The 19,007-nt window shown below is 45.2% G+C and overlaps 1 protein-coding gene across 2 annotated transcripts in view; it reads left to right on the forward strand.

Annotated features, from left to right (window-relative positions):
• Nucleotides 1-19,007, forward strand: part of MTCL2 (microtubule crosslinking factor 2) — a 163,278-nt gene that overhangs the window by 42,279 nt on the left and 101,992 nt on the right. For both annotated transcript variants that reach the window (XM_068262075.1, XM_068262076.1), the window contains exon 2: nt 891-1,115. In XM_068262075.1, the coding sequence (XP_068118176.1) occupies nt 891-1,115 (225 nt within the window). The remainder of the gene's footprint in view (nt 1-890; nt 1,116-19,007) is intronic.

The raw sequence follows: 19,007 nt of genomic DNA on the forward strand, positions 1-19,007 counted from the left end.
ATCCATTCAAGCACTGACTCCCCAATGTGTACAGCAGGGGCAACTGGAGAGAAATGTTACCTGCAGACCCTGCGCAGTGCAGCTCAGAGGGACCTCGGGGGAAACAGGAAATGTTAAAGAACACCTGTCATGACAGATCCGTGGAGTCATCTGCCTAGTATTGTTTAGGTGCCTCCCTCTTGGGCCAAACAGCTTTGAGCTATTGCTGACCAGGGTGGTTTACTGAACGGGCTCGGAGCAGCTGCAGCTCTGCTTAACTACTTTGTTTCCCCCAGGAGAAACACGCTTTTCAAACGTTGGCATTTCTTAGCATTTCATCTCCCATTCATCACGTCTTAAACCCCACCAACCGAGATCACTGACACAAAGGATGAGATCCTTTCAGGCCGGTTTTACACCTGGTCATTGCGTTTGTGGTGCGATGCTCTGCCCCCATCACACCACAGCGCAAAAAACCCTGCGGCAGAGTGCGCCGACGGTGATATTCTTTGCGATTAACCCCCCACCCCAAAGTGGCCATAAATACACATTACAGCAGTGCTAATTAGAAGCAAGGGAAAGTAAGAAGAAATTTTTAAAAAAGTGCTAAAATATATTTGGCCTGGATCACTTTTAATCCTTTAGCAGCCAATTTAGAGGCTTACAAGTAAATAAATATGTAAGCCTCACTTCCGATTCCTTTTTAAAGTATAATTTTGTAGCAAGAACCTCTACAGCAGGTATTTTAGGCTACTGAAAGTAAGTGTGCTGGAGTTCTCGATGAGAAACTTTGCCTCTTACACTTGTGTTTGTGACTGATACAAAGTTGCACCTTGGTCGTGTGTGTGTGTGTGTGTGTGTGTGTGTCAGTCAGTCATTTCCTAACGTTTCCCTTCTGTTTTGTGCTTCAGGATGAAATTGAGGAGCTTCGCTCGGAGATGTTGGAGATGAGAGACGTCTACATGGAGGAGGATGTCTATCAGCTGCAGGAGCTCCGGCAGCAGCTGGAACAGGTACACAAGACCTGCCGGATCCTGCAGTACCGGCTGAAGAAGGCTGAGCGCAGAGGCCTGCGGGTGGCACAGACGGGACAGGTGGACGGAGAGCTCATCAGCGCCATGGAGCAGGATGTAAAGGTAATACCATCCAGTGTGGGCTGACAACCACAAACTAAGCACCAGAGAAGGAGTTCTCCATGTATAAAATTTACTGACACCACCGCGAAATCTGCCATTTGGTGTCCCGTAGGCAGAGGTTTATATTCTCTGAGTAATACAAAGTTGTTAGCCTAGGTCTGGAAAACTGAAAACTCTAAATGGGAGGGTCAGCCTGTTGTAATCTCTTCATAAGTTCTTGGTTTCACAAAGAGAAATTAGACTTCCCAGAGATGGGTTGGCTGTGTAGGATGGGGAATGTCTGACAGACATCTGTTGCCTGATCTGATATTAAACCACGTTAAAACGATTTGGCAACTGACGCGGCACCCAAGTGTGAATAGGACCTTTAAAAGTAGGAAAATTATAACATGGCAAATAAAATATTATGGGGTGAAGTGCGGATGTTTGAGGCCAGGACTCCGAGATGAAAAACTAACTATAAAAAGTAACTTGTCTATATATCTTATCTAAAGTTTAGATAGTTTACACAGCAAATCTAGCTGCAAAAAGCTTCAACAGTATATGATTTACTCCTGTGATACAATGAGAGCAGCCATGTTCTGTTTGTCACATTACACACAGGCAAGCTGATCTGTATATCCACCCCTCAGCCTGTGAAAACTCCCCTCTCATCCTCCCTTTTCCCATCTGCCTCTGAAATCTCTGGCTAGTAACACCTCCTCCTCCTGCCTAGCTCCCATAAGCCCTTTAGTTTATAGGGAATTAGAGTATTAACCACGGTGTTAAACACCAAAAGGAACGGAAAGGAACACAATTATGCAATGAGTAAAAGTTTATCTCGGATCCACTTTAATACTGGTTTCAGTATTATACTGATATTACTAACTGGTTTCAGTATTGTTGCAACTGCAACACACCCCCACAATCTTAGATCAAAAAGATGTAATAACTTGGTCACCCCCAGAGTTCAAAACCTTTGGAGACAGAGCCTTTTATCATGCTGCCCCTACACTTTGGAACTCCCTGCCACGCCCAATCAAGACAGCTCCATCCCTGGATGCATTTAGGCTTCTTGCACACAGGGACGTTACAGGCGCACGTTAGTGCAGCCTGTAACTTTCCCCCAACGCACAGCAATGTAACACAAGTGGGCTGTTCACACTGCCCACGTTGCGTTAATTGTAACGCAGCAAAGTGCTGCATGCTGTGCGTTCTCCGCGGCTAAGCCGCGTTAGACTGTTTGCACATGCTCAGTCATGTTGGGGAGGAGGGGAAAGCAGCCGGGCACATGGCTAATATTCACTGCACTCAGTGACGTGCAGTGTTTACTTCCTGGAGCGGCCGCTCTGTGCGGCGATTGGCCGGGCGGGACCACGTGATGCCGCATGCGTCCAAGAGTACGCATCACGGACGCCAGAGTGAGCTGCACAACGCGGCTCACTCCGACGTCCACACCAGAGAGCACCAGGCTTTGTGTTAGGGGCACGTTATGTGCCCTATAACGTCCCCTAAACGCAACGTCCTGGTGTGTAACTAGCCTTAAAGTAAACCAGAGCTGTGGAAAAAAGATTTGATGATCACCCGCGGCTTCCTCAGGCATAATAAACACGTGCGAGTCCCACTCCGTCCTCCCGCGGTCTGCCGTTCAGCCGCGATCAGCCCCGGTAATTGGCTTAGTCGCATCAGTCTGGGTCTACTGCGCATGCGTGGGAGGTTTGCACATGTACAGAAGACCCAGACTGGACCCAACTGAGCCTGTTACCGGCTCTGATCACGGCTGAACGGCAGACCGCAGGAGGACGGCGTGGAAATTGCACGTGTTTATGCTGCTGGAGGAAGCCCCGGGTGAGTATCAAATCATCTTTTTTTCCACAGCTCTGATACACTTTTTTAAGTCCAAACTGAAGACCTACCTCTTTAGTCTGGTATTTACGAACACCTGACTATTTCCTCTGTAACACAGGCCAGCCTGCAACCTGGTCTTGATCTCAAACATAACTATGCGCTTTAAGTCCTATGGGAGAAAAGCGCTTTAGAAATGTTATCGTATTGTATATTATACTGATATTACTAACTGTTTTCACTATTATACTGATAATACTAACGGTAATATCAGTATAATACTAAAACCAAACTGGTTTCAGTTGGTAATTCTTTTCCTGTAAATAGGGACCATATTGTGTTCACGTGTCCCCTTTGTCTTGAAAACGCCCAGAATCTGAGCTCGCCCCTTTCTACGGTTGTGTGACCTCCATGCCCTTGAAGCTAATCCAGCTTGCTGAACTCTGCTGGCTGCCCCTGGAAACCGGCTCTGATGCTGGAGAAGCTGCTACTGTACACCGGTCTCCAGTGTGCTGCAGGAAGCCAAGGCTCTTCCCTGGTTGCCTAGCAACTGTGAGCAGGCCCCGGCCTGTGTTTACACTGCTGACTTCAGCCTTCCTATTTCACATGGCTCTCTTTTCCATCACTGCAGCGTTCAGCTCTGCCAGCTTCTCCCGGCTGCAGACAAAGACGCTCAGTATTTAGACGGTCGTTAATATTTTGCTTGTGTGACATGTAGCAGGAATAGGGGGGGTGGGGGGTGAATATTAACAGAATATGAAGATCTTAAAGAGGAACGATAGTGAAAATAACAAAATTGCTTGTTTTTTTTACAGTATTTATAGATTTAGTCAGTGTTTGCCCATTGTAAAATCTTTCCAATCCCTGATTTACATTCTGAAATGCATCACTGGTGGCGACCTCTTTAGTTTTGCCAGGTGATCTGTACAGAATGTTCGTTACTGAGAGTTCTATGCACAGAGGGAGATACTGCTTACTTGGCAGTTGGGAAAAGCGGTTATTTCTCAATGAAACAATGTTCACAGACCACAAACTGTCAGGGCCATGGTCATGACATCACACTGTGGGAGGGGTTTCACTACAATATCGCCCACACAGACACCCCCTGATCTATTCTAGGAAATGTAAAGATTTTTGATGGGCAAGGGAGTATCGGCTACTGGGCCAACTGTAAACGTTAATTAAAATGGCAATTGCTGAACCCGTATTTTTGCATAATTTCCCAGAGCAATTTCCTGTAATATTTTTTTTTTTTTGTTTTTTTTTTTTTTGTTAGTGATTTTGTTAAGAGATTTTTTTTTTTCTCTTTGCCTTTAGAGAGGATGACTACAATATGTTTAAAATTGTAATTTGCTCACACCGTTTATAATTAATCTTGACTGTAGAACACTAGTACTGTAATGGAATTGGCAGCACGGTGACATCATGGTTAGCACTCTCACCTTGCAGCGCTGGGTCCCCGGTTCAAATCCCAGCCAGGGCACTAGCTGCATTGTAAAAACAAGGCATACTCAGAGCCCCAATAGTGTAATATGTACTGGTAAATGGTTACTAGATAGAGTAAATAGTAATACTCACAAACCAGGGTTCCCATTAGGCAACCACTGTAAAGGCAGGTGGGGAGATTTTCCTGACCTCACTCAGGAATAAGAAGTCGCTCTCTGTAGATGAGAAAAAGGGGGTTCAACCCTCCACCCAGGGTGGACTCAATATTATGCAGGAGAGCAGAGGCGCCAGAATTCCGATGGATTATTTGAGATTTTTTGTTTACATGATCTATATTCTAGTCATTGGCTAATCCTTCCATATATTCTGTATGAGCAGTGAAATGCATTATATCCTAATCTTATTAGATTGGGTCTGATCGTGTGCACATACCCACTGGGATGAGAACTGAGCTTGTTGCATTTCCCTGATCTCCCCAGCAACAGCCACAGAGATGAAGTGTTGCAACAGCAAGCTGGGGGAGGGAATTGCAACACACAACACAAGTGTGAAGGAGAGGGAGGGACATCCTGCAGTCTACTAGACACTCATTTAACGCTTGTAAATACTGGTTTAGAAAAGATCGATTCCACATAGCTGGTCGGCCTAGGCTAATCATCACTGGGAGGGAGGGGCAGCATCCAATATACAGCATTGTATAGATATAAGAAGTGTTCCTGATGCTGAGACCAGGATCACTGTAAATATGGGTAACCTGAATAATTTACTGCATTCTTCTATATGCCACTATAGTGCATTTAACCCATTAACTGCTTCAAAGGAATTATGTTGTTTGAGATAAGTGATCTACTTTTCACCTCAAAGAGAACCCGAGGTGTGTTTAAAGAATGTTATCTGCATACAGAGGCTGGATCTGCCTATACAGCCCAGCCTCTGTTGCTATCCCAGACCCCACTAAGGTCCCTCTGCACTCTGCAATCCCTCATAAATCACAGCCATGCTGTGAGGCTGTGTTTACATCTGTAGTGTCAGTCTCAGCTGCTCCCCCGCCTCCTGCATAGCTCCGGTCCCTGCCCCCGTCCCTTCCCTCCAATCAGCCGGGAGGGAAGGGATGCAGGCGGGGACTGGAGTTCTGCAGGAGGCGGGGAGAGCAGCAGACTGACACTATAGAGATAAACACAGCCAGCTCTGACAAGCTGTTTGTCAGCAGCATGGCTGTGATTTATCAGGGATTGCAGAGTGCAGGGGGACCTTAGGGGGGTTTGGGATATCAACAGAGGCTGGGCTGTATAGGCAGATCCAGCCTCTGTATGCAGATAATAATCTTCAAACCCACCTCGGGTTCTCTTCAATCAGCAGAACTCACTGTGCTGTAAATTCTTGGAATGCTTTAATCTCTCTGTTAGCAGAGGCTATAGAAACTGAAAGCAGAAGTCCTCTGTTATTGTCTCACACTGCCCCCTAGTGCCAAGTGGCCATAAATACACATTACAGTAGTACTACCAGTAATTATTAGCAAGGAAATGTGAGAAATACAAAAAAAGTGTTAAAATAAATTTGCCTGCGGCACTTGCAAGCCTCTGAATAAATTGGCTGCTAAAGGGTTAATAAAAGAAAAGTGCAACATGCAATGGTCTATGGTTACTCTTTTGTTTTAACACAAGTAGCATTACCCTTTTAAAAGTGATTTATTTGACATCAATTATTCACAGAGCTTGTGGACAGATAATGAACAAGCTCTACACCAGAATGCCTGCAGGGGATCCGGGAAACGTTTGGTTCCTGGAATTGGACTGTAAAGGAATAGAAACGCTGCAAAGTTTAAAGTATGCGAACAGTTCCTAAAGTTTTATACCCATCTGCTCCCCCAATAGCCACATTTTCATTATCCTGCTGAGCTAACGTATTGCAGATCCCGAAATGCTAAACACACTATGGGTCCTTTCCTATATTGTGCATTGCGTTACATCTATGCATGTGAATATACTGCCAGTACAATTGTACAGTTATTGTCTTATCTTTGCATTACAAAGGATCATGTTAGCCTAACGCACTTTCTACAGTGTGTTTCTGGGTAATGTGCAAAAGCAAATGCCTTCCATAACAACTTATCATGCTATGAAATATTGTGCGCCATTTTCGTAATGCACATACGGCCTGATTTACGAATTGCTGGTAACATTTTATATGCGTAAATGTTACTAGTGTTTATACAAGCAGTGTCACGTGCTGTGCAAATAACGCAGGTTGTATACATAATGCAAGTTGTGCTATTTGCTCAATAATTGTTTAAACACCAGTAAAACTTGGGTGCCCTGTTTGTACACACATACATTTTGATGTTGGTTTATGAAACGGGGCCATAGTGTGAACATAGCCAATCCTGGTGTCAGGTTTTCCTTTGGACCAACTAACTGGGAGTGTTCTTATCACCTCCTCCAACCCTGTGATTGGCTCTTTAAGTCAAATCAAAAAGGGCTTTACTGGCATGACCACAATTCATACAGGAGTTGCCAAAGCAAGGAAAGGACGAGGGATATGAAAGGGGTTAAGCCCCTGGGTATGGGGGTGGGATTGAGGTCTGACATGCTGTCATATTTTACATCTCCCACACGCACGCACGCACGCACACACACACACACACACACACACACACACACACATACAACACACACACACACACACACAGCAATACAACACACACACACACACACTGTACACACACACACACACACACACACACACACACACACACACACACACACACACACACACACACACACACACCCAGCAATACAACACACACACACACACACTGTACACACACACACACACACACACACACACACAGCCAGCAATACAACACACACACACGCGCGCGCACACACACACACACACACACACACAGCCAGCAATACAACACACACACACACACACTGTACACACACACACACACACACACACACACACACACACAGCCAGCAATACAACGCACACACACACACACACACACACACACACACACACACACACACACACACACACACACACACACACACACACACCTACACACACACCTACACACACACACACACACCTACACACACACACACACCTACACACACACACACACACCTACACACACACACACACACCTACACACACACACACACACACCTACACACACACACACACACACACACCTACACACACACACACACACACACACCTACACACACACACACACACACACACACACACACACACACACACAGCCAGCAATACAACACACACACACACACTGTACACACACACACACACACACACACACACACACACACACACACACAGCCAGCAATACAACACACACACACACGCACGCACGCACGCACGCACACACACACACACCTACACACACACACACACACACCTACACACACACACACACACACACACCTACACACACACACACACCTACACACACCTACACACACACACACCTACACACACACCTACACACACACACACCTACACACACACCTACACACACACACACCTACACACACACACACCTACACACACACCTACACACACCTACACACACCTACACACACCTACACACACCTACACACACCTACACACACCTACACACACCTACACACACACACACACACACCTACACACACCTACACACACCTACACACACCTACACACACACACACACACACCTACACACACACACACACACACCTACACACACACACACACACACCTACACACACACACACACCTACACACACACACACCTACACACACACACACACCTACACACACACACACCTACACACACACACACCTACACACACACACACACACACACACACACCTACACACACACACACACACACACACACACACACACACACGTGTGTTTATACTTTACCTGTCAGCTCTGAGTGGCCGTGCCAGATTCCCTTTTTTGGGTGCCACATGACTACCGCCAAAAGGCCGATTCCTGAAAGATTTTATGCTGAAATCAATTAAGAGTCGGCCTGCAGTTTGGGGGCCAGCAGATCACTCTGATCAGATTCAATCATAGAGAGCTCTGTCTCTTGGTTTATCAGCTGCCAAAATCTGTAGCTGTATGGCCACCTTTCTTTCAGAGTTTGTTGGGGGGGGGGTCGTCCTAGTATGAGAGATGCTTTCAGCACTTTTCAGACATATTTTCAGGATCTACTAAAAGCAGAGCAATAATAGACTTTTGGATTTGGCCATAAAGCAGGCAGCACTGTCCTATTTCTGAGATTGCAGGGATTTAATTGAATACACACTCATAGATAGATAGATAGATAGATAGATAGATCTCCAGCACCTGCTGACATGTGCCATTTGGCCGGCGCTGAGACGCTGGCTTGGGAAGTATGATGGTCGGGACACGTGACATGGCCTCTAGTCCAGCTGTGTGTGCAGGGAGCCTCCCTGATGATCCCCGCAGCTGGAGAGATTGGGATTGCAGAGTGTTTCATCATCCTGCAGGAAAGCCCATGGCTGTCTCTATGTAATGGCATGCATACACTGAGCAGAGCCTCTGTGTGCTCTCAACACACTCCTCTCTGTGTCACGGCCCTACTGGAGGCAGCATAGGAAAGATTCCTGCGGAGTGGGCCGCTGGCATCTCCCCTAATGTTTTTATTGAGGCCCTGCTCATGTAAACTTGTTAAAAAGCTACGCTATTCAAACAGCTGTATTTATGCTACAAGCACAACTATATGGATTGTTTAAAGCAACCCTTAAACAGCCTTAAAGGGATCCAATCCGTTTTTTTTTCTGCATTTTGTCCTGGATTCTGATAGCTGTAGGAGCTGCCATTTTTCCTCTCCCCTTCCCTCTGCCCTTATTTATCCAGGGGAAGGTGTGACTGTAATTAAGGGTGACTTATCTAAACTATTTGAAGCACAGTGTCCCATCTCCCCTTCCGGTGATAAAAGCTTTTGTTTGCTCATTGTTACTGCTAATTACAGCAGTCCTTATCTGCCTGCTCCTAAGTAGGGCAATAAAATCCTCAAACATTTGAACATGGGAATGAGCTAGACTGTTGGCATGAATTGTTAATGTGCTATTAAGATGAAGTGTGTGTTTGGTTTTCTTTAAATAAGGAAAAAAGACATAGATACATAAAACCTCATTCAGTGTCATCATTCCCCCTCCCCCTGCCCCCCTGTGAAATTATTCAACCTGCAGGTCGAATACATCATTGGGCCTCCTTGGGTAGCCTTCGGAAGTAGTCGTGTCCCCTAATACTTCTGAGGAAGAGCGGAGTCAGCGTTCACAAATGTGCATTACAGATTGCCAGTCTAATGAAAAACTCAGGGACACGAGTGCTTCCAAAGCCTTCCAAGGAGGCCCTAAGGCCAGGATTTTGAATGGGGGACAGTGGATGAATGAGGAGATGGAGTGAGAATTCGGAAGGCTCTATGGGAACCAGATTAGTGATGATCATGTCTAGTATAAGGTCCATGCATGCTCTGTTGACCGAAGCTGCTCATGCATGGCATCTCATGCTACTGGGTATAGGCAGACCACTCTTCCACATGCCCTATGCGGATAGACTCTTAAATGGACCGGAGGGTCCTGGCCAGAAACAGAGAGCTAGAAGAGTAGCAAGATATTAACCACTATCTCGTCGCACCTTTTCTTGAATTCACTTCCTGTCTGACTATAGATTAGATTGGTCTGGCAGATGGCCAATCCCAGATATGAGATTCAAATTACAGACAGGTGTGTAAACCTTAGAGGGCAGAGAGAGAGAGAGAGAGACAGAAGTTAGCAGACTATACAGGAGTAACGGTGGCCATGTTAAGGAGAACTCATGGAGAAGCATGTGACTTGTGTGATCAGCTGATAGATTGACAAAGCTCTGAATTGCTGTGATCACATCCAAATCAGAGACTTGCATATCTATCACCTGACCAAACCAATCACATGCATCTCCAGGAGTTCTGCTAGACATGACCATCACTATGAGGAGCACTGTGCCTGCTGCAAATGATGGGAAAGTGTTTTGCAATAGGCAATGATGGGGTCCTCCTAGCTCTATAGCCATGTTCTCCCCAGAAATTTTTTCCAGCCGGGTGGCATGAAAAAGTAGCCGGGTGGCGCAATATGAGAAAATGCAGGACTGGTGCTTTTTTTTTTGTGCAACTCTGCTTATAGTATAGGAGGAGGTGAGACGATGACAGCCGGGTGCTCATCAAAACTAGCCGGGTGGAGCACCCGGCTGAAAGAAAATCCATAATTGATGATGATGAATTATTGATTTTTATAGTGCCAGCATCTTCCGTGGCACTGTACAACAGAATACAGGGTATAACATAACAAAATAAACAATACAACAGTTAATACAAGACAAGGGTTGATTTACAGCTGATGCAGTGAACAAATTAACTACAGATTTTTACGCAGGGGTAGGAAGTATGCAAACACATTACACAGCATTGTGAGACAAAAGGGGAAGAGAGCCCTGGCCTAAAGGCCTTATGGCTCATACACATGGGGTACGGCTGTCGCCGCAATCACGTGGCACATGCGTGTTGCGGCGACAGGTCGCCCGTGTGTATGACGCGCGTGCTCCAAACCGTCGCTACTCCGAGCTGTCGCCAGGCGATTGACTTGTTCATTCTCCGGCAACAGCTGTCGCTAGTCCGCCGTGTGTATGCGGACTAGCGACAGCAACTCCATACACAATGTATGGAGCTTCCGGCGGCGGGAGGAACCTTCGGCGACAGCTTCCGCGTAGACTTCCGGCAACAGCTTGATGTGTAGACAGCTGTCGCACGGGCGGAGTTGTCGCCGGGCTGTCGCGCGTGCGTCCCCTATGCGCTAGCGACTAGCCACAAAGGTCCCCCGTGTGTAATGTAGCTTTACAGTCTAAAGGTATAAGTGATAGGACAGTAGGTAAAGGGAAGCTGTGTGTGAATTGGTGGTCAGTGGGCGAAGTGTCCTAGGTCAGAGTATGTTTGCCTGAAGAGAGTAACCAAGCAGCTTGGGTGACCCAAACCACTAGGAAAAGTATAGGGGACTAATCCCCTATACTTTCCTAGTGGTTTGGGTCACCCCGAGCTGCTTGGTTACTCTGTTGTACTGGTCCAAGCCCTGTCCCATAGATCGATATCTCCCCCCTGCCATGTACTGAGGAGGACCAAAAGTCTGAAACTGGCTGTCTACATGTGGGGTTGGTGTGGCTGTGTAAAATTTAAAGCTATAGGCTTGCTATACACAAGCGGTTCTGGATGCCAGCCTGGCTTCAGGGGCATAAAGAGATCATTTGCATATTCAGTAGCAGTGCATTGTGGGTAACCACAGAAGTTCACTTAAAGCTGAACTATCGCAAGTACCTTCTGTTTTAAGAATGCAAATCACACCAAGCATTGCTTGAAGAGGGGAGTTTTCAGATGATAATGACAGCACTGGTCCACTGGCAGTTTGGGGTTGATTTATCATTGTTTTATTCTTGTGTATTCTTCCCAAGGAGACCAAAATTGTCTGTCCTTTTTCATATGTACATGAGGTTTATACACTGTTCCTGTGTGTTGATACACCCACCCCCTGCTTCAGACACCAAGAACAAAGCCGTGTAATGAAAGCTTTTATTTGGTGAGGCAAATGAGGTGACTCATGGAAAATGACAGCCTGAACCCTGTGAGGATTTGCATATCGTTCCTGCTTTGGTGATTTTTTCTGTCATGAAAACAATAATTTATTAACCGTTTGTAATATATCTCCATTCCAAACCCTGAGGCACACATACAAGGTGGTTAGACATGTAGACGCAGTCTGTCCGTCAACAGCCCAAAACCTCAACCACAGGCGTGGCCAAGCGCTTATGCTAAGAGAAAATATAGAGGTGGCTATGAGGAGTCTTCCCTGGTTGGCACCATTGGTTCAGACTAGAGGCCTTGGTGTCACAGGGACAGGAAAATAGTGCTGGCTAGTCGTTGCAGGTTGTGAGTACTTCAGCATATGCCCAAACAGCAAGGCACTCTGGGACGTAAGGAGAAATCACACCTTCATGTGTCTGTAGGCCAAGCATGCATCTAGATCAGGGGTCCCCAAACTTTTTTGGTCAAGGGCCGGAACAACATACTTCAGACTGCTGGGGAGCCAGAACATACATAAAATGATGTTGTAAAACATTACATTGAATCTAGGTTCTGATTCCCCCCCAAACATGCCCAGAGGAGAACTCCCAGCAGCAGCCATTCAGCCATGCGGCGCCTGAACGTTTTTGTGCACCAGACAGTGAAGCATACCCAGGTGACAACCTGCCATCCAATTAGACAGCAGTGTCACCTGATACAGAATTGGATTGGAAGCCAGCGAATGACTGCTCACTGGCTTCTACAGTATGTGCATGGGTGGTGCCAGCACTGCTATTCTATATGGCGACCGCCAAGGTGCAGTGGGCAGCATCTATAAGTTATACATTTTGTGTTTGGAGGGGCCAGTGAAAAAGCCTCGGCGGGCCGCATTCGGCCTGCGGGCCATAGTTTGACGACTACTGATCTAGATCCACTGGTTAAATTAAAGGAAACCCGAGTGGAGATGGATATGGAGGCTGCCGTCTTTATTTCCTTGTAAATAATGCCAGTTGCCTGGCAGCCCTGTTGATCTTCTGGCATAAGTAGTGTCTGAGTCAAAACCCTGGAACAAGCATACGGCTAATTCAGTAAAACCTGAGTCAGCTGAGTCAGACTACCTGATCTGCTGCATGTCTGTTTAGAGTCTATGGCTAAAAGAGACACAGGATCAGGAAGATTGGCAGGCAACTGGTATTGTTTAAAAAGAAATATGGCAGCCTCCATATTTCTCTTAAGGCTAAATTTCCACTAGTGTGGTGCGATTCCGGTGCGGAAAACGCATAAACGAATCTGCATGAAGATTCGTACGGGTTTGTATGCAGATTTTCACACGGAAACGCTTGCGGTATGCGATTTTAACCAGGTCAATGCCGGTGTGCATTTACATTGGTAATAATAGAGGTATATTGGGGGCATGTGTGTATACTCCACCTAACCAGATCTACATAGGGGGTGGTCCTAGGTCTGAAGTTAGGCATGGACTCTTTGCAGTGGCGTAGTCTGCACACCCGCTACCTACAGAAAGAAAAGCCGTAGACAATGGGGGGCAGTTCTGAACTAGTTGCCACTTGCCGCCTATTTTTTTTTTTTTTTTTTTTTTTTTTTTATGGTTTTATATGGGTTTTCACCTGAAAGTACTTTACTGTTTTGAATAAAGGTGGTACTGCTGTCTCCAGCGCTTTCACTCGAGGGTTTTCAGGTTCCTCTCAACTACACCAAGTCCTGGTGGGTCTATGCGGTCTGTGGTAAAGTTTTGCTTAAAGGACACAGCAAGAGCTATATGGAGGCTGCCATATTTATTTCCTCTTAAAGAGAACCCGAGGTGTGTTTAAAGAATGTTATCTGCATACAGAGGCTGGATCTGCCTATACAGCCCAGCCTCTGTTGCTATCCCAAACCCCACTAAGGTCTCCCTGCACTCTGCAATCCCTCATAAATCAGAGCCATGCTGTGAGGCTGTGTTTACATCTGTAGTGTCAGTCTCAGCTGCTCCCCCGCCTCCTGCATAGCTCCGGTCCCTGCCCCCATCCCTTCCCTCCAATCAGCAGGGAGGGAAGGGATGCAGGCGGGGACTGGAGTTCTGCAGGAGGCGGGGAGAGCAGCAGACTGACACTATAGAGATAAACACAGCCAGCTCTGACAAGCTGTTTGTCAGCAGCACGGCTGTGATTTATGAGGGATTGCAGAGTGCAGGGGGACCTTAGTGGAGTTTGGGATAGCAACAGAGGCTGGGCTGTATAGGCAGATCCAGCCTCTGTATGCAGATAATAATCTTTAAACCCACCTCGGGTTCTCTTTAAACAATACCAGTTTCCTGACTGCCCTGCTGATCCCCTGCCTCTAATACTATTAGCCATAGCCCCTGAACAAGCATGTAGCAGATCAGGTGTTTCTGACATTGTCAGATCTGACAATATTAGCTGCATGTTTTTCTGGTGTTATTCAGACAATACTGCAGCCAAATAGATCAGCAGGGCTGCCAAGAAACTGGTTATGTTTAAAAGGAAACAAATATGGCAGCCTTCATTTCACTTCAGGATCCCTTAAAGGCATACTTCAAGTAAATGTTATATTATGTGCATCTTTATTGAATCAGACCTGCTTATCACAGTATAGTTCACTGGTACTTTTTTTTTTTTTTGTGCCCTCAACTTGTCACATGAAAGGTTTTTGTGTCAAGGTGTTGTTTAAACAGCCATTAAAGTGAGTTTGTACAGTACATTTAATGAGCTGCACCGTATACATCTGGTGTGTCTTCTACGTAAGCTCACATTACCTCCCTTTTATATTTTTTTTGCTCAAACCTTTTTGAGCTTCTCCTGCACCCAGTAGTACATCAAAGTGAGCGGCAAGCAACCATGTCCACAATCTCGCGATGTGGGTACAGGTACGCCATAACGGCCATTTATGGTGGATCAGACTTTCAAGATCCCAGAGGACTCGTGCGCAAAGTACCGCGATCACTTAAACTCTTGTTCGCGTCCGTCATGTGCCGTGCGTATACCCGCTGGCATGAAGATGGGTCGCTGGAATCCATGTTACTGGTTCGCGAGGTGAGTATGCAACTTAAGGATATTATGGATACAGTACGGCTACAGAGGCGTCAGAAGGATAAATAGCAGGGCTGTGGAGTCGGTCCAAAAATCCACCGACTCCGTCTCCTCAGTTTAGGATTCCACCGACTCCTCTAATTTGCATATTAAAATTTTGTTGATTAAAATTATGTAACATGAAATTCGTCTCTTAACTGCCAACGCTTAGGAATTTTACAAGACAACTGAAGTGAGAAGGATATGTAGACTACTATATTTATTCCCTTTAGACTAAAACTAGTCCTTGGCAAGAGTACTTGTAAAAGTTACAAACCGGAACAAAGAACATCTATCAGGCCCTAGGCAATGTAAGTGTGGGTACATGTAAGCATGATGTGCAGGTACTCTGCAGGGGAATGAGGAGATTGTAAACAGACAACACCTCTGTGTTCAATGTGCACAGCATTCTCAGTGGATTCCCTGCAGCTCTGTGGGGAGTGCATATGTAGAGTATAGTACTACTGTGTAACAAAGTAAACCTGAGACAGATGAAATTAAAGTTTTATACATACCTGGGGCTTCCTCCAGCCGCCTTCAGGATAATCAGTCCCTCGTTGTCCTCCTCCACCACCTGGATCTTCTGCTATGAGTCCAGGTACTTGAGCCAGTCAGGCGTAGTGCGCATGCACACACTCCGCCGCCAGGAGCATACTACACCTGTGCAGCACTATTGCGCAGGTGCAGAATGTTCCTGGCTGTGGGAGCGGCATGCGGCCGGGCAGCGCTGACTGGCTGAATTACCAGGACTCATAGCAGAAGATCCGGGTGGTGGAGGACAGTGAGGGACTGATTAGCCTGAAGGGGGCTGGAGGAAGCCCCAGGTATGTATAAAACTTTACTTTTCATCCGTCTCAGTTACCCTTTAATTTGTAGTCACCAAACCAAAATTTTAATAACATATCAAATTATTTGATTTCATCAGCAAAGGGAGTGCATACATTTGCATAAATCAGCATCAATGCAGAATTATTTCCATCTCGTTGACCATCTCTATTAGTGACACAGCTACACATCAGGCTTTATTCTTACAGCATAGATGTTATTTAGTATATATAAGAGATTCCTGTGTACACATCATATATACAGTCACAATCAGATATGTATATCTGTCCTTAAAAATACGGGGACTGCTTTTTTTGAAGCCGCACAAGTAACTAATTTTGATTGGTTTATTTCATTTTTGTGGACTAAGCACAGCTATTACTGTGTATATATACTGTATATATACATTATTTTTAATGACTATTATCTGAGAAATAGAACATTTTATCATATTTTCTATTTTAATTACAGTTACAAATTCATTAGGAGTCGGAGTCGGTGCATTTTTTCCCGACTCCGACTCCAGGCACCCAAAATTGCCCGACTCCGACTCCACGACTCCGACTCCACAGCCCTGATAAATAGATCTAAAGCGTTTAAAAGTGAGGAGCTAGTGGTGGACTTACCTCCTCCGGGCAGACACATGAAAATGCCGATCAGTTTTCAGCAAAACCATTTATTTACATACTTCAGTAAATACAACGCGTTTCGCGGGAGTGACCAGCTTCTTCAATAAGATGGAGCATATACAAAACAGGGTTGGTGCTATGCCAAGCGCTTCTGAGATTGTATATGCTCCATCTTATTGCCTGAGGAAGCAGGTCACTCTCGCGAAACGCGTTGTATTGGAGTATGTAAATTTTTATTGAAAATTGACATTTTTGTCAATTTTCTACCACTGTCTCCTCATTTTTAAAAGTTTTAGATCTTATAATTCTTCTGGCGCCTCTGTTTCCATACTACGTCATGCATATCCACCCTTTTTCCTTGTTCTACAGAGCACAATTTCTTAATCCTGAGTGGGGACAGGTCTAACCTCCCCACCTGCCTTTACAGTGGTTGCCTAATCGGTAACCCTGACTTGTGAATATACTGCACATAAGGTGGCCATACACTCGTTCGATTAGCAGCAGATAGATCAGAAATCTATCTGATGATCTATCTCGTGTGTTTAGGAACATTTTTTACTAGGAACAGATTTCCAATAGATTTCAGTATGAAATCTATTGAAAATCGATCTGATGGCATTTTTTTGCCATCAGATTTCCATTAGGTCCCATGCAAAATGATAAGCAATCTCATCAGATCGACCTAGATTTTCCAGCATGTCAAATCGATCGGCCGGTCAATCGATTTGCAATCGATTGATTTCCATCGATCGGCCGCTAATCGGCTCAGTGTATGGGGACCCTTGACTCTTTCCACACACCTTCATTCACTAGTGCATACTACACTATATTGGGCTCTTGGTGTCCTCCTTTTTGATTCAGCTTAAAGGTTACCATACACTTATAGATTCACAGCAGATTCGACCATCAGATAGCTTTCTGTCAGATGCCTGTCAAGTCGAATCTGACAAATCTATCTGATGTGTGCCACACACTAGGAACAGATTTGTAGTCGATTTCAGAATGAAATCTATTGGACATCCATTGAAAATCGATCTAAATGCATTATTACACCATTAGATCTACTGTAAAGCTGGGTACACACGGTAAGATTTTCTGTGCAATTTTGCCACCCGATCGTTTTCCCGCACGATTCCGCACTCTATTCTGCGCTCATTTCTTTTATCTTCATTCGTTTTTCTTATCTTTTTCCATTCACCGCTATGAGAAATAGTGTGTATTAGGCATAATTCAACTCTATGGGCCATCGATCTGCTTCCAGCAGCAGATCGACCTAGATTTTCCATCCTGTCAGATCAAATTGATCGCAAACCAATAGTTTGGCTAAATTGAAAGACTCGATTTCTGATCAATTCTATAGAATCGATCGATTGATGGCTGAAAACAACCAGTGTATGGGCCCCTTAAGGCTCACAGCTAGATTTTTTTTTTTTTTTTTTAAGTCTTCGCTAAAGTCATGTAAAAAACCAAGGGTGGTGGTTTCATACATAATTACACCTTTCTTTATAACTGTTTTTTCAAGTTGCGGAGAGTGGAATGTTACTGGAATTGGGGAGATGACAGATGGTTAGCATGATACATGGATCGTCTGCTGCTCGATATTGATTCGTTGGTGTTGATTCATGTTGACAGGCCCAGTTTAGAGATGCTACCTATAATTTTCAGCTCCGCCGGGCTATCATTATCCAGTGACTGACAGCCCGGCTGCCCGCTGTGCTTTGTAGTCTTGTGCTGTTTCATTATTTAGCCTACATTTTCATCTTCCCGTTCTTATTAATCAGCGGTGTTAAAGGGATAATTGGCTCGGCGTACAGAAACGCTCGTGCGTAGCGAGCTTGGGAACAAGTCCTTGCGTGCTTTTACTTTACCGACAGAGGATGTGTAAAGCACACCTCCAGGCAAAACGAGAAAAACGATGTGATAGCTGTACGGTTCAGCCAAGACATTAAAGAGGACCTGTAGTGAAGATAATGTAATGAATATTTTATTTAATTTTTTTTGCAATATTTATGTATAAATTATCAGTGTTTGCCTCTTCTAAAATCCTTCCTCACCATGATTTGCACTCCGAAATGTATTACAGGTGGCGACATCTTTAGTACTCTGGGGAATGCTTGTTTACTGAATTATAAAGAGGAAAATTACCCATAGCTAAACAGCCTAGGCTAAGTATCAGTGGGGGGGGGGGGGTTACTTTCAATATACAGCCAATATGTAGATATAGAAAGTGTTTCTGGAGTTGAAACCAATAAATGGCCCTACGCAGCCACCTCGGACAACTTCCATCCAGCATGTGTGAATGGCTTAACAAGTACTGCTCTGAAGGTATACATGCAGCTCTTGCATAATTCTTGCTCATCTCTTTTCTCTTAATAAATGGATGATGTACTGTGCAGAGAAGCTCCTAATATTTTCCATCAGCTCATTCTCTCCTGTGCTTCT

The sequence above is a fragment of the Hyperolius riggenbachi genome, chromosome 12 (assembly GCF_040937935.1).
Source record: "Hyperolius riggenbachi isolate aHypRig1 chromosome 12, aHypRig1.pri, whole genome shotgun sequence".
In the NCBI taxonomy this organism is placed as follows: Eukaryota; Metazoa; Chordata; class Amphibia; order Anura; family Hyperoliidae; genus Hyperolius; species Hyperolius riggenbachi.